The 13981-nt window shown below is 58.3% G+C and overlaps 1 protein-coding gene across 4 annotated transcripts in view; it reads right to left on the bottom strand.

The window, feature by feature from the left end:
• Positions 1-13981, bottom strand: part of SCUBE1 (signal peptide, CUB domain and EGF like domain containing 1) — a 110447-nt gene that overhangs the window by 84442 nt on the left and 12024 nt on the right. For all 4 annotated transcript variants that reach the window (XM_045835039.1, XM_045835040.1, XM_045835041.1 and 1 more), the window contains exon 3: positions 4761-4889. In XM_045835039.1, coding sequence (XP_045690995.1) covers positions 4761-4889 — 129 coding nt within the window. The remainder of the gene's footprint in view (positions 1-4760; positions 4890-13981) is intronic.

Below are 13981 nucleotides of genomic sequence, written 5' to 3'. Positions count from 1 at the left end.
CCTTAAGCCATCAGCCTCATTTCCCCTAATTGACTCAGAATGCTCTCCAAACTCCTCCGATGAGGGCTTATCCCAGCCATTGTCCCCCGGGGCTTCAGCGGTGGTGGGGGAGGAATGGTACACCGGACCAGACTCCCGGCCCAGACTTCTGCGGACAGAGCGACGGGAGACGCAGAGCAGCCCAGAGATGGTCAGGACCGCGGAAGGCAGTGAGAGCCTTCCCACAACTCATCCGGCCTCTCGCAGCCCCCAGCGCCCATCGGGGCAGACTTTCTGCTGGCAGCTTCCCCAGGCAGCAGGACCACAATTCCTACTGCGACCAAGCAGGCAGTTAAACAGGCAAAACTCACTGGCTGTGAGCAAGAGGGGGCGGTGGGGATTGCAGCAGACAGGAGAGCCGACCTGCACCCCAAGGGAGCACGGCCTGCTGCTGGTAGCCCCCAGCACCACACTGAGACCGAGAGGTGCCCCTGCCGTGGGCCCCATGCTGTGGGGGCCCCTCCTCTGCCCCTCCTTTGGCTGCAGCCCTCCCTGTGGAGTCTGAAGTCCACAGAGGGTCAGTCACGTGCACTGAGGGCCCAAAGCCATCCGTCCAGACCACGTTCTGAGGACCCGAGACCCTAAAAATCCCTGTCGCAATGGCCCCATGTCTGTCTGTTCTCGGAGGGACAGAGGGCACTTAGTGCCAAACAGCAGCAAAAGGGAAGGGGATCTGGGGACAGAGAGCCGGAACCTGAGCATTCAGATGGCAGGAGGGAGCCGGGGCGAGAACAGGGGGCGGGCGCAGCCTCCCGGGTCCTGAGGGGGAACTGCTTGTCCAGGTGGACGAGATGGCCACACCCAACTCCCGAAGCCTCGTGGGCCCGTTCTCACACTCGGCCCCGTGGGATGCGGCCTCCACTGCACTCCTGCGCCCCACACGCATCAGGAGCTGAGTGATGGTGGCCAGGCAGGAACAATGCTGGAAATACCAGTTTTTACAGGACGGCCTTGATTTGTGAACTGTCGACAAATCATTCCATGGTGGCGATGATGACGATGACAGCAAACACTGAGGGGATAAACCTAACGGGCAGGCTGGCCGAGGACTGGGCTGAGGCTCGAAGCCACGGCATCAGGAGGACGACAGCGCCCGGCACCTGTGAAGAGCGTGCCGTGTGCACGCACTGCGCTCCGCGTCCGCTTCCCCGTGTGCCTGCCGCAGTGGCCCCGGGAGACGGGCCTCGCCCTCCCACTTCAGGGCAGTGGCGGACTGGGGGTCGCATCCTCCCACTGCAGGCCCAGCATCCTCCTACAGCGCCACTGGTTCCGGCCGCCACTGGCTGGGCTTCCGTGGTCCCGGCGCCGCCCCAGCTCTTCCACTCCTACAGCATCTGACGGGCAAGGGAGCAGAGACGCCGAGGGGCCACGTGGCCAGTGCGGTGCAGGTGGCTCGGAGCCAAGACATGACTTCTCTAAAGCCGGCGTTTCGTCTCCAGGAGGAAGAAGCCCAGAGAGTCCGCTGGGAAGGGTCTGCCCTCAGCTGAAAGCAGAGGGGCGACAGAGACGGCCCGCTCTCGGCCGCCGTGCGCGGGAGTCGGAGCGCGTGCAGCTGCAATCTGTGCTCAGAGGGGGGTGGGGGGGTGGGGGAGCGTTACCCAGTTCTTCAAACTAACCGGTCTGAAAGCAGTCCAGTATGAAAACGATGTCCTTGAAATGAAGCCCCGCACGGAACCCCCTGCAGTCCGGAGGCGTGGGGCGTGCCTGCCAGAGCCGAGAGCCACGGGCTCGCCGACAGGAGCCTAGCACGGGTGGGAGCGCCGCGGCTGGGGTCCAGGCCGCGGTCGGGCGTGGCCCAGGGGCGTGGGTGATGGTGCGGGCCACCCCACGTCTCAGAGGCATCATCGGACAGCCGCCCTCAGTTCATCTCTGAACGTCGGCACCCCGACTGACGCCCATTTCATTCCGAGTGCTCACTGCTCCCTGCTGGGTGACCCCCGTCCAGGATCGCCTTCGGTCCTCACAAGAACGCTTACAGACCGGGACTACGAATGCCACTTCACAGGTGAGGAAATTGAGGCACAGAGGGAAACCAACTGGCTAAGGGTCACCCAGCTGATGACTGGCGGGGCCTGGACCGGAGCCAAGAGTTGGCAGTTCCCAAGACCGACAGGTGATCATACTCCTCCTTGAGCAGTGGAGGTCCCACAGGGTCACTCAGCTCTGCCTCCACGGACCCTCGGTTACTGAAACGCACTCTCTCTCGCAGTGAGAGGGGGGCGCCCTGGTAAAGCTAAGGCCTGTCCTTCTGGGAGGACTCAGTGGATACATGTGGATGGTAATCGGCACGGTACCTGTTGTACAGCCCACTCTTTACAGTCCAGTCGAAGGTTCTGCCTCCTTCTGAAGCCCCTCCTCCCGCCGCCCCGGCCACCTGCCCTGAGCCCGGCCTCCGGGAGCCCCTAGACAGGCGCTCTATACAGGCTGTGCCTTCACCCCGCTGGCTGCTCCCCAGCTCCTGAAGATCCTGCTCACGGCTACCTTCTCCTTAGAGACCCCCTTGAAGGACTCAGCCTTATGCCCACCCCCACGGCTGCCCCTCGCGGGGGCAGCTCTGCACAGCCCCTCCGGCTCCAGCAGCCTGCCGCCAGACCCCGTTTCAGCGCTCCCTGTGAGCACGATCACATGTTCGCAGACCCGCTTCCCACAGCCAGCCCGCCTGAGACCCAGCAGGACTAAACGAAAACAGGCGGGGAATCTAAGGCTCACACGGCACGGAGAGGCAGAGTTCGGAGCACACGGGACAGCGCACTCCCTGTGCCCCCACCAGCACGCCAGCTGGCACGGAGGAAGGGGCACCGCGCACTTGCAGAGAGCCCTACGGCGAGAACCACAAAGAATCCAAACGACCCTCGGACCCAGCAGTTCTACTTCTGGGAAGGATTGCTAAGGCAACGATAGGAAAAACGAGAGAAATAAGGTTTATGACCAGAATCACTTCTAGATTCTGATGATAAAAAGGAACAAACAAAATAAGAAAATGATCTAAATGCCCAACCACCAAAGTGTGGCCGAGTCACCCAGAGGAACACCAACGCCTGTTTGTTGACTAGTTGCACCTAAGTGCCGGTCCCTGCACTGCACCCTCCCACTAGGCTCTACGGCAGGGAGGCCTGAGGCTCGGAGGTCGTGACGACAGCCACAGCCACTAGTGCTGACAGCCCTGTGACCCCCTCGCTTCCCAGCTGCCCGGACATGACCTCAGTCACTGCTCACGAAGCTGCGGGTCACCCTCTCGTTACCGGCAGGGGAGTGGCTGAGGCCCAGAGACCTGACCGACGTGTCCGCAGCCACACCCCGCCAAGTCCACGTCGCACCCCTGGGCCCCCACGGCCAGCGGGAGACGACGAGTGCTCCCGGGGCAGGCACTTCCGCCTCGAGACCGCGGGCCTTCTGCCCCGAGACGGTCCTGCTGCTACGGACTTCGAACCGCCTCTGCGGTGGGCTGGGTCGTGCCTCCCCAGGAGGTGGTGGCCTGACCACCAGTGTCTGCGAGTGCAGCCTTCTCCGGAGATGGGGTGTTTGCAAACGGTCCACACACAGTCATCAGGCTAAGGTTTAATCCAATAGGGCGGTGTCCTTGTAAAGCGGGGACCTCTGGACACGGAGAGAGAAGGCCCAGAGCTGAGACAACGTGGAGACCGGGACGACACGACCAACGAGCGAGGCATACCACGGCCACGAGGAGCCGGGAGTGGCCTCGGACGGACTGTCCCTCCCGGTGCTCCTCGCCGGCCAACCCTGCCGATGGCTTGACGTCAGCCTTCCGGCCTCCGGGCTGGGAGAGAGTGAATTTCTGCTGTTTGAGCCTCTCGGTTTCTTAGTGTGGTACGGCAGCCTCAGGCTATTTGAATGCAGTTGCTTATCAGACCACGAGGCGACTAGAAGAACGGCACCAGTGTGGGCCAGGTAAGCACGCCCGAGGTTTACACGATGAGAAAGGGAAAATCAAGGGGCAAAGCCGTGCCGACCACCCGATCACCGCTACGGCGGCATCACACCTGGGTGCGGGGGGAGGCGCGAGAGGAAGCACACCAGCGTAACCAAAGCACTTCCCGGTGTTTTGTCCCTGCTCTACAGTTTCAAATTCTACCCAGCAAGCCTGCATTACTCTTGTAAATGTCATACAACTGGCTTAAGTATATGACTGAACCCTGAGACTCTGGGGATAGATAAGAATCCTTACTGTGGGCTGAAACGTGCTCCCCCGAACTCTCGTTGAAGCCCTGGTCCCCAGGACCTCAGCATGCAGCTGTCTTTGAGACAGGGCCTTTTCAGAGGCAACTCTGTTCAAACTCGGCTGGGATGGGCCCTGCTTCAGTATGACTGGGCCTCGTCAGAGGCGGCGGCGACACACACAAAGACACCGAATACACGGACACACAGAGAAATGACCGTGTGAACACCTAGTAAGAAGGCGGCCATCCGTGAGTCAAGTTGAGAGGCCTCAGAAAAAAAAGCAAAGCGGTGAACACCTTGACCTTAGACCTCTAGCCTCCAGAACTGGGAGAAAATAAATTCCTGTTTTCAAGGCCCCCGCCCCCGCCCCCACCCCCACCCGGTCTGTGCTGTTTTAGTTTGGCAGCCCCAACGAACTGAGACAAAGGACCGACCAGAGGAGAGCACGCCCCTCCCCACGGCCCCGACACTGCGAGCTGGAGCAGAGAAGCGGCAGGGCGGGCCTCGAAGGCGGGGCGGGGCGCGGCGGCGGCGGCACTCACCCAGGCAGTTGTGCCCGTCGTGGGCCAGCATGAAGCCGTCGAAGCAGGTGCAGCGGTAGTTCCCCGGGATGTTGATGCACTCGTGGACACAGCCCCCGTTGTAGTAGTCGTTCTCGCACTCGTCGATGTCTGCAAGACCGGGGGGCATGAGAGGCGTCAGGGAAAGAGCCCGGGACCCCCTCTCCCTGCACTGCTGAGGCCCCCTGGGCAGGCGTGGGTTACAGGAGGAGGCAACAGGGGGGTTGGACGGCCTGCTGGGGGCTGGGGACGCGAAGAGGACGAAGATGCAGACCCCGGGCTCGGTGCCCAGACTGGCCGCCCCCTTGCAGAGCTGGGCCGTGTGCCAGACGCGTGCGGGTGCTTCCGGCTCCCACCTCGGCAGAGCGGACGGGAGTCGGGCCCGGCTGTGCCTCCGGGGAGAGCCTCTTGACGACCACGGTGCGAGGGGACCCCGGGTGAAAGGCCCTCAGGCGGGACCTCTCCCGCCTGCCGGAAGGCCTCCCAGACCGGGAGGGCTCGCGCCGCGTGAAGTGGGGGCAGCCACTGAGGCGCACTCTGCACACCACCACCAAGCCTCACTCACTCTGGAATGTGAGCGCCTGCACCCCCCTCACGGAGTTTCCTTCCGCATCAGCAGCTGAAGCCTGAATTTCTGCTGCTCCCGCGTCCTGGCTGTAACAAAGGCTTCTGTCTCATAAACAACGGCCAACAGCCTTCGTAAAGGTCACCCGTTCTGCTGTTTTTAGTCTTTTTTCGACGTTTCCCATCAGGGGTCAAAGGGCTATCTGTTCTGGTGTTCCAGAGAGACTTAGGGGACTGGGAGGATAACGGGAACGCGCCTAGTTGACACTTCACGAGCGGAGCTGCTTCTGGACCCACGACCCGTGACGACACCACACGTCATCATCTTTTAGAGGAATCCCCCGGTAACTCAGACACCTAGGCGCCACCATCATTATTCTAGTCTCATTAGGGCACTTAAGAAACGGAGGCGCCGGGAGGCGGAGCTCTTGCCACAGGTCCCACAATTAGGATGTAGAACAAGTGGGGCTCGAACCAGCGCAGCCCGGCCCCGCAGCCCGAGGGGACCTAAGCCCGGCCGCCATGTCTGGGAGCTGTGAGGAGGTCCCTCCGAGGCACGGAGAACCGAGACCCGTCAGCACCGCTGGGGGCGCCCGCCCTTCGGCTCTGCCCAGGGAATACTTCGTGGGCTCGTGGGTCTCCACCTACACCCTACCCACGCCTCCACACGCCACACGGAGGAGCGGGGAAAGGGGGGCGGAAGTGCTCCACAGCGGAACCGGAAATGCTACCCAGTGGAACGGAAAGCGCCTCCGCTAAGCGAACCGGAAGTGCTTCTGCTAAAGCGAACCGGAAGTGCCTCCGAATGTGTTATAATGCGGGGCAGGAGGATGAGCTGTCCACTACTCAGTTGAAGAGGGTTTTTGAGATGGGTGCCTGCTGGGAAGGCTGGGGTGGGGACCGCCTGAGGAAGACCAGCGACTAAAGGCAAGCCTGGCCACTCCCGCGACCAATGAAGGAGCTGGCCCCGGGAGCCACCCAGCTCCCTTATCTCCATATTCGTCTGGACAGCAGAGCTCCGCAGAGTGGGGTGGGGGTGCGGAGGAAGCCATGGGGGACATTCACGTTCTCAGGCACGCATGCCCGTCTGGACGGCAGAGGCTGTCTCAGTAGGTAGTGAGCTCCCTGACTCTGGAGGTGACCAAGCGAGGAACACTACCAGCAAAGGGGATACTTCATTGAAAACTGCAGCATAGCAGCTCCTGAGCTGTACAGCCTGCTCCAGGTGCCTGCCCGCCCAGCCACAGGAGAGAAGGACAAACCAGCCTGGATCTCCAAAGGTGTACAAGACAGAGACTGCCTCCTAACCTGCCTGTGGTGGCATCAGCTTCAGCTGGGAAGCTGACTCAATTCTGCAAGTCATTTGAATTGGTTTTAATCATATATTTAATGACATTTTAAATAACACTGAAGGAGGAGGATACAAGATTTTATGTTTGAAAAGGTGCATGGGTTTACAAAGACTAGGATATTGATTACCTCCCAATCTCTGCAGCCCTGACCTTTCACCAGAGCCCCCAGTACACCAACCAACCAGTTTTCCCCATGGATCTTCCACAGACACACCAAAGGCAGCGTGGCCCGACTTCCACTCATCAACCTGCCCTTCTTTGGGGTGCCCCATCCAGTGAATATTATTATTTTTCCACTCTCCACTGACATCTAACCAACTCCCAAAGCATGGTTTTTCTACACTGTCACCGTGGTTCCAGGCTGCCCACTGGCCACCCGTTTCCACTGCCTGTCAGCGTGGTGTCATCTCATCTGATCTGAACCAGCAACCCCCAAAACGTTCCCCTCTTCCCTTCATCCGAAAGGGTGACTCTCTGGAGAAGGTGGTCTGGTCCCAGACCAGACTACACTTTGGAAAGTGTAGTCTGATCAGTCTCAACCAAACAGTGCATGGCATTCGCAACTGCTGGTGGTCCCAGGGTGGGCCCATGGCATAGGTTGGATAAGCAAGACCAAGGGAAGGGACTTTTATCTTATAATTAGTTAAAAGAATGATCTCCCCCCCATACCTCAGAAAGAAGTATGCAGGTATCTGCTGAAATATACACCAGCCCATTTGACAACCCCCTGGAGTAGGTATCTTAACTCTGTTTTACGGTTGAGTAAACCAAAATGCAGAGAGGTTAGGTAATTGCTTAAGGTCATGCAGTAAGTGGTAGGGCAAGGATCGGAACAAAGGTCCTTAGGTCTACAAAACCCACGTCCTTTCTAATAAGTTAGAGTGCCCGTGACATGCCAGGCATTGGCACGGTACTTTAATTTTTTTTAATACTCACCTGAGGATGTTCATTGATTTTAGAAAGAGAGAGGAACATCAGTGTGAGAGAGAAACATTGACTGGTTGCCTCTCACATGCAGCCTAACCGGGGATCGAACCCACAACCTTCTGGTGCACGGGATGACACTCATCCAATCAAGCCACACAGCCGGGGCAGCAAGGTACTTTATACACACAATTTCACTCTTGGCACACTTACGCTGTGTACCAGAAAAGCATCCAGTTACCCGAACACCCATTCACCCCTTCATCCTTACATGTGCTCCACACACGTGCGCACACGTGTGCACCTGTCCATCTATCCAAGTAGCCATCCAGCCACGCATGCATTCATCCAAACACCTGTCCGCCCACCTACTTTCCACCCATCTGGTCACTGTACTAGCTATCTGTTCAAATACCCACCCAGCCGTCCTTCCATGTGTCTGTTCATGCAAAATCTGTCCATCTAGAAATCCAGTCAGCTGGCCGTCCTTCCACTCATCCAATCATCGGTTGTTCGTCCATTCATTTATGCCCCCAAACATGCCCCCATACAGCTAAACCTGCATCCACCACCCAAACATTCAGCCAGACACCCATCCTTCTCTTCACGTAGACATCTAAACACTCATCCCGCCCTGACAGGTGTGGCTCAGTGGGTTGGGTGTCGTTCCATGAAAGGAAAGGTTCCCAGTTCAATTCCTGGTCGAGGCACATGCCTGGGTTGTACGTTTGGTTCCTGGTCGGGTTTCTCTCTCATATCAATGTATCTTCCCCTCTCTTACCTTCTCTCTAAAACTAAATAAATAAACTCTTTTTTTTTAAAGTTTATTTATTTAGTTTTAGAGGGTAAGGGGGGAAGAAAGTGGGAGAGAAACATCAATGTGTGGGTGCCTCTCGTGTGCCCCCCTCCCCAAGACTTGGCCAACATCCCAGGCATGTGCCCTGACTGGGAATCAAACTGGCAACCCTTTGGTTTGCAGGCTGGCATGTAATCCACTGAGCCACACCAGCTAGGTCAAATAAATAAACTCTTTAAATATTTATCCATCCAAACCTCCATTCACTCATCCATCCCTCCACATAGCTAAGCACCAATCCGTCTATTCATTGATAGAAACACCCAGCCATCTATCCGAACACACACACATACACATCCAAACGCTTACCCACTCATCTGTCTGTCCATCCAAATATTCACTCATCCGTCCAAGCATCTATTCATCGACCCATCAATTCCATCAAATATCATCCATCTCAACTGCTTATGAAATATATACAATAAGATTTTCAAAATAAGATGTTAGGACGAAGAAAAAGAAACGAGGGTTGAAGAATAAAAGAAAGCTGGTGAAAGTATGCAGCAGTACATTCGGTAACTCCAGCACAATTTCAAAAGGCAGACCACAACTATGTCTCTGAGCTTCCTGGAAGCCAAAGCAAAGAAGGAACCAATCAGTCGCAGAGTCACCACGTCCATATGATGCACTGAGACCGGCTCTTTCAAAGGTGCATAAGTCTGAGGAAGATGTTTCTTCCTCGGATTACCATGATCACACTCCCCACTCTGCCCGGCACAGTTCCGGTTTCTGCCTGGTATCTGGGTGTAAGTATTAACAGCATACTTTTCACTGTGAAAACGATAAGCTATTGGATCACCCTACCCATAAGGCATTATAAAGAGATTGCCAAAAAGTCAATAAAGCAACTCTAGCCTGTTCCTCCCTTTGGCTCCTCGGAGCGTAGGCCACAGTAGAGACCAGCGGGCTGAAGAGTGCAGGAATGCTCGATGCTCACCTCTCTTCCCTGAACCCATCCCCAGGGGATTCCCCCCACATCCGAGCATCTCTGAGAACGGGCCGTCCCTGTCCAGTCCCCAGGCCCGAGTGCTCCTCCAGGCTTCTGAGGCCGGCCTGCTTTCCCCAGCACGCCAGGCAGAGAACATCTGTGCCCAACGAGCTCCCCCTCATTTTCTGCATTTGGGCCTTAAATTTTTGTGTTTTTTTTAAAGATCATGTGAGCCTCCTCCTTTAATACCTAGGACATAAACGCACAAAGCGACTAAACAAAATCTCTGTCAGAGCCAGTGCATTTATTACTGCAATGAACATATCCAAGACCCTCCAGCCCTGGAGGAGGTCCTGCAGGCCTTGGAGACGCCCCTCAGGCTCCCACCACTCCTTAAGAACAGCTAAAGCCGGAGGAGGAAGAAGCAGATGCGGTGGGGAAGGGGGTGAGATAATGGAGGGGGCAGAGCCCAGCTCTCTGGACGTCTGTTCTAAACGGACTGCTGTGGGGCGCACTGTGACCTCCCAGACACGCCGTGCTGACGTCCTAACCCCCAGTGTCTGCGGACGCGGCCTGGTTTGGAAAGAGCCTTGGCCGAGGTAACGAAGTTAAGAGGGGGTCGGACCGGAGCAGGGGGGCCCCATCCGATGACTGGTGTGCTCCTGTATCAGAGGAGGGCAGTTCGGATACCGACACGCAGAGAGGGCGCTGGGACGGGGAGGAGACCGTGGGAAACGGCACAGACACACAGGGAAGGGGGCCACGTGCGGACAGCGCCAGAGGACGCTGCGTGCAGACGCCGTGCGAGAAGCCAGTGTGGGCGCTGCCCCCATTTCACCGAGGCGGAGGCCGAGGCCGAAGCCGAGGCCGCCCCGGGGGCGGTGTTCAACGCAGGAGCCCTGTCCTCGGGGTGCACGAGACGAACAGCAGTCTAAAACGCTTCAGGCCCCGAGCAGTTATGAAGAGAAAGGTGCGGAGGGGATGTCATGCATCACTCCTTCCATTTTCAAGGCCTGCACGTCCCTGGAGGGGGAAGGGCGGTGACAGGAAAGGGCCCCCCCCACAAGTGGAGAAATCGAGGAGGACAAAAGGCCTGACCTCCTGCGAAGGGCCCCCTGCCCCTTCTCCAGGTTGGATTTTTTTTTTTTAAATGAAAACTCAATTCCCAACAGAAAACAGCTCCGACATCCAACAGAGCAGAGGAAAACAGCCCGGGGAGCCACCCCCAGGGACGGGGCTCTCAGAAGGTCACACGGTCCCGCCGTCCCTGCGTCAAAACGGCAGCGCGTGCGCGCGACCCCGCAGCCGCGGCTGTGTGCCCTGTGTCCATCCACAACGCTGGTTTGGGGCGAGAGTGGCTGAGTTTGATTTTTTTTTCATTTAGTCCAAAATTGATTCTCACTGCCCCATAAAATATATATTTATTCGGGGGTGTCTAGGTTCTAAAAGATCCTATTGCAAATAGTCAGAGCTCCATCTCATTTTACTTTCATACGATTTCAGGGCATTTTTCTACACAGCAGGACTGACCGGAAAGGCTCTCAGGACTTTTAAAAAATCGAAGTCTAGCTGGTATACAATATTATATTAGTTTCAGGTGCACACTATAGCGATTTCGACGTTCATGTGCCTTATGAAAGTGAGGAGTTTTGAAGCATCCCACCCTGCACTTCTAGAGATCATTACTGCACACGCCTTCTCCTTGCCCCTTGAAACTGGCATGTCTCTTGACCTTCCTTGCAGACGGCGGAGGTCACATGCTCGAACAAAGGCCCGCTGCTGGCTGGGTGCTAGCGCGTCCTCTCCTTTGTCCCGGGCGGGGGGGGCTTCAGGAGAACCACGCGCTCCTTGGATCAGACCCCCGTTCTGGGAGAGACGTACGGCTGAGGCCATTGAGTCCTTATTGGCGAATAAATCTTAATCTGGTTTGTTGGCTAATTATGCTCGAGGGAAGGTAATTCGGCAGGGCTGCCTAGCAGGAAGGATTAAGCCACCGGCCCCCCCGGCGCCCCCCCCCAGTCCCCCCCAGCCCCCTGCCCCGTCTCCGGTGGCACAGGGTTAAGCTCTGGGTCCGTAATGACTGAGTAATGAGACCCGCTCTCTGCGGGCCCCTGGCATCCATCGATCAGGCTCCCCCTTCTGCTGAGACAGTGCCAGAAGTGGGCCCAGCGGTTAATTATGGGAAAGGTCAAAGGTCACGCAAAACCAACACAAATCGATATACTTTTTCATCCCTAACTGTGCACAGCGGCCATGGCTCGGCCAGGGGGCGGGCAGGTCCTCCCCCCCCATCCTACCCTTGATCCAGGACAACCGCGGGGCCGGAGCCGCTTGCTGCCCTCTCCCAGCGGCCCTCACGGCTCCAGGCCACTACGCTTCTGCTCATGCTGTTCCCTCTGTCAGGAGTTCCTTCCCCTCCTCAGATCCCTACATGCTTTTGCAGACCGAGCCCCAGCACCTCCCCCCCCCTGCAGCTTGTGCTGGTCCCCTGGCAGACACGACCGCCCCACTCTCTGGGCCCCGCCACCCCGAGAACAGACACTGTTATCCCTCCCACGTGCTCTGAGTGTGTCCTGCAGGCACGAGCCTTGTCCTGTTCAGTCTAAGCCTCAGACGCAGCAGAGTGAGCTCAGCAGCAGCCTGCGCACCACCGAAGGGAGGAGCGACCCTCTTGTCGGTAGCCTCTGCTGGCTGACCCCGAGGCATGGCGGCCGCTGAGGCCCTCCCGTGCGACCGCCTGGAGAAGAGAGCCCGGCCCCCTTATTGTACAGCGGGGGAGACCGAGGCTCACAGGCGTTACCTGCGCCGCCCAAGCTCGCACAGCCAGTGCGAGTGCAGCCAGGGTGAGCCAGGCCACCGGGCTGCAAAGCTAACGCCGTTTCAGCCACCAAGGACGGCCTATGGTGGGATTCCATGCAGGCGAAGTCTCCAGAAAAGCCAAAGCTATTGAGACAGGAAGTAGATTAGTGGTTTTCTGGGACTGGGGGGCTGGGGGGCTGGAGAGTCATGGCTAAAGGGTGCAGGGTTTCTTTGGGGGGGTGATGAGAAGGCTCTAAAACAGATGAATGGACAACTCTGTAAATTACTAAAAGGCACCGAATTGTACGCTTTAAATGGGTGAATTGTATGGTGTGAGAATTATCTCGGTGAAGCTGATTAAAATTTTTAAGAAAGCAGTGCTGCTGGCCCTCGCCCGCTGAGCCGGCTGGGCCTGGGGGGGCCCTCTGCCTGGCGCAGGGGAGCACAAATGCCAGACGTCGCCTGCTGCCTGCCCAGGGGGAGCTCCTGGTGGGCTCCGTGGCTCCCGAGCACCAGGTGGGACTCGCCTCCCAAATGCAAAGGACCAGTTAATGACCCCCTTCCTCCCTCAGCAACATCCTGACCGCTTCTCCGGGGACTCCCCCAGGCTCCAGCCTCAGGCCCACCGGATGCTGAGGCAGCCTGGGCAAGGGGAGGCTGAGTCAGCGGGGAGAGGGCCCAGGGCCTGCCAGCGCTGTATCGAGGAGCCCCCCCCCCGCCCCTGCTCCCTTCAATGACAGGCAAGCTCAAGCTCCTGTCCACTTGGCAAAAAGCTGGGGAGAAGCCCCAGAGCCCCACGCTACAGACTCCGGGGGCTGCTCTGCGGGCCCAGCCTCCTGTGAGCTCAGCAGCAGGACAGAAATGTGTAGTGACTTGTAACGGGTAAGCCGGACCCTGAGCTCCTCTGATGCACTCCCTGGGTTCTATAAAGGGGTACCCAAACCCAGACTGGGAACTGAGGTGCCTGTCTTACCAGCAAGTCGGGGGCTGACGGCACCTTGACCCCGAGACCCCCAGCTCAGGCGTCTTCCCCTAACCTCACAGGCCCAGTGCAGTTTGACCTCAACCTCTTCCCCTCCAAATCCCCGGGAGTCTGTCGCCGACAGTTACACTGGAGCAGCCGTGGCAAGTCCTCACCGGGTGTCGTCAGACGCAGGGGGCTGCCCCATCACTGCAGCCCGGGCAGCAGGGCCTGACTTTCCTGCATCACAGAAGAGGACACTGAGGCTCAGAGAGCTTAGGGGACTTGCCCTCGGTCACCCAGCTAGTAAGTGGCGAAGCCAATACTGGAACTCAGGCAGCCTGGTCCCAGAGTCCCTGCTCCTAACCCTGACACACTTGTCGGAGGAACCCCCCCACCCCCCGCCCATCTCAGTGACCCTGGGAGCCAGGCCCCACTGTTCTCACTGAGGGTCAGTCCACCTCCTTGCCTTCTTCCCTCCTGTGCCAACACCTCCCTGGGCTGGCCCTTCGTCCTCAGCTCAGAACCTGGCCATAGGTGCTGCCCGCTTGAGGGGTGGGAATGACACCCCCCAAGATGGATGCATCACCTATGAGCACGGCCTCGCCCACCCCTGCATCAGCCAGGCCTAGATTGGCCTGCAGATCTGCCCGTGGAAAGGGACAAGTGGCTCGGGGGCCAGCTGGAGACCACCTGCCACCCCAAGAGATGGAGCCAGCGCTGGGTGCCACCATGGCAAGGGGCACCCTGAGGAGGAGCTGCCCACCACGGGGGCCACAGGGGCCTGGGGGGCTCTGGGCCCCAGCCCTGAGCTTTGCA

Source organism: Phyllostomus hastatus, unplaced genomic scaffold, assembly GCF_019186645.2.
Source record: "Phyllostomus hastatus isolate PE091 unplaced genomic scaffold, TTU_PhHast_1.1 phas_contig_198, whole genome shotgun sequence".
Taxonomy (NCBI): Eukaryota; Metazoa; Chordata; class Mammalia; order Chiroptera; family Phyllostomidae; genus Phyllostomus; species Phyllostomus hastatus.
The sequence above is the reverse complement of the archived record's forward strand: the minus strand, read 5'-3'. Positions and strand labels throughout refer to the sequence as shown.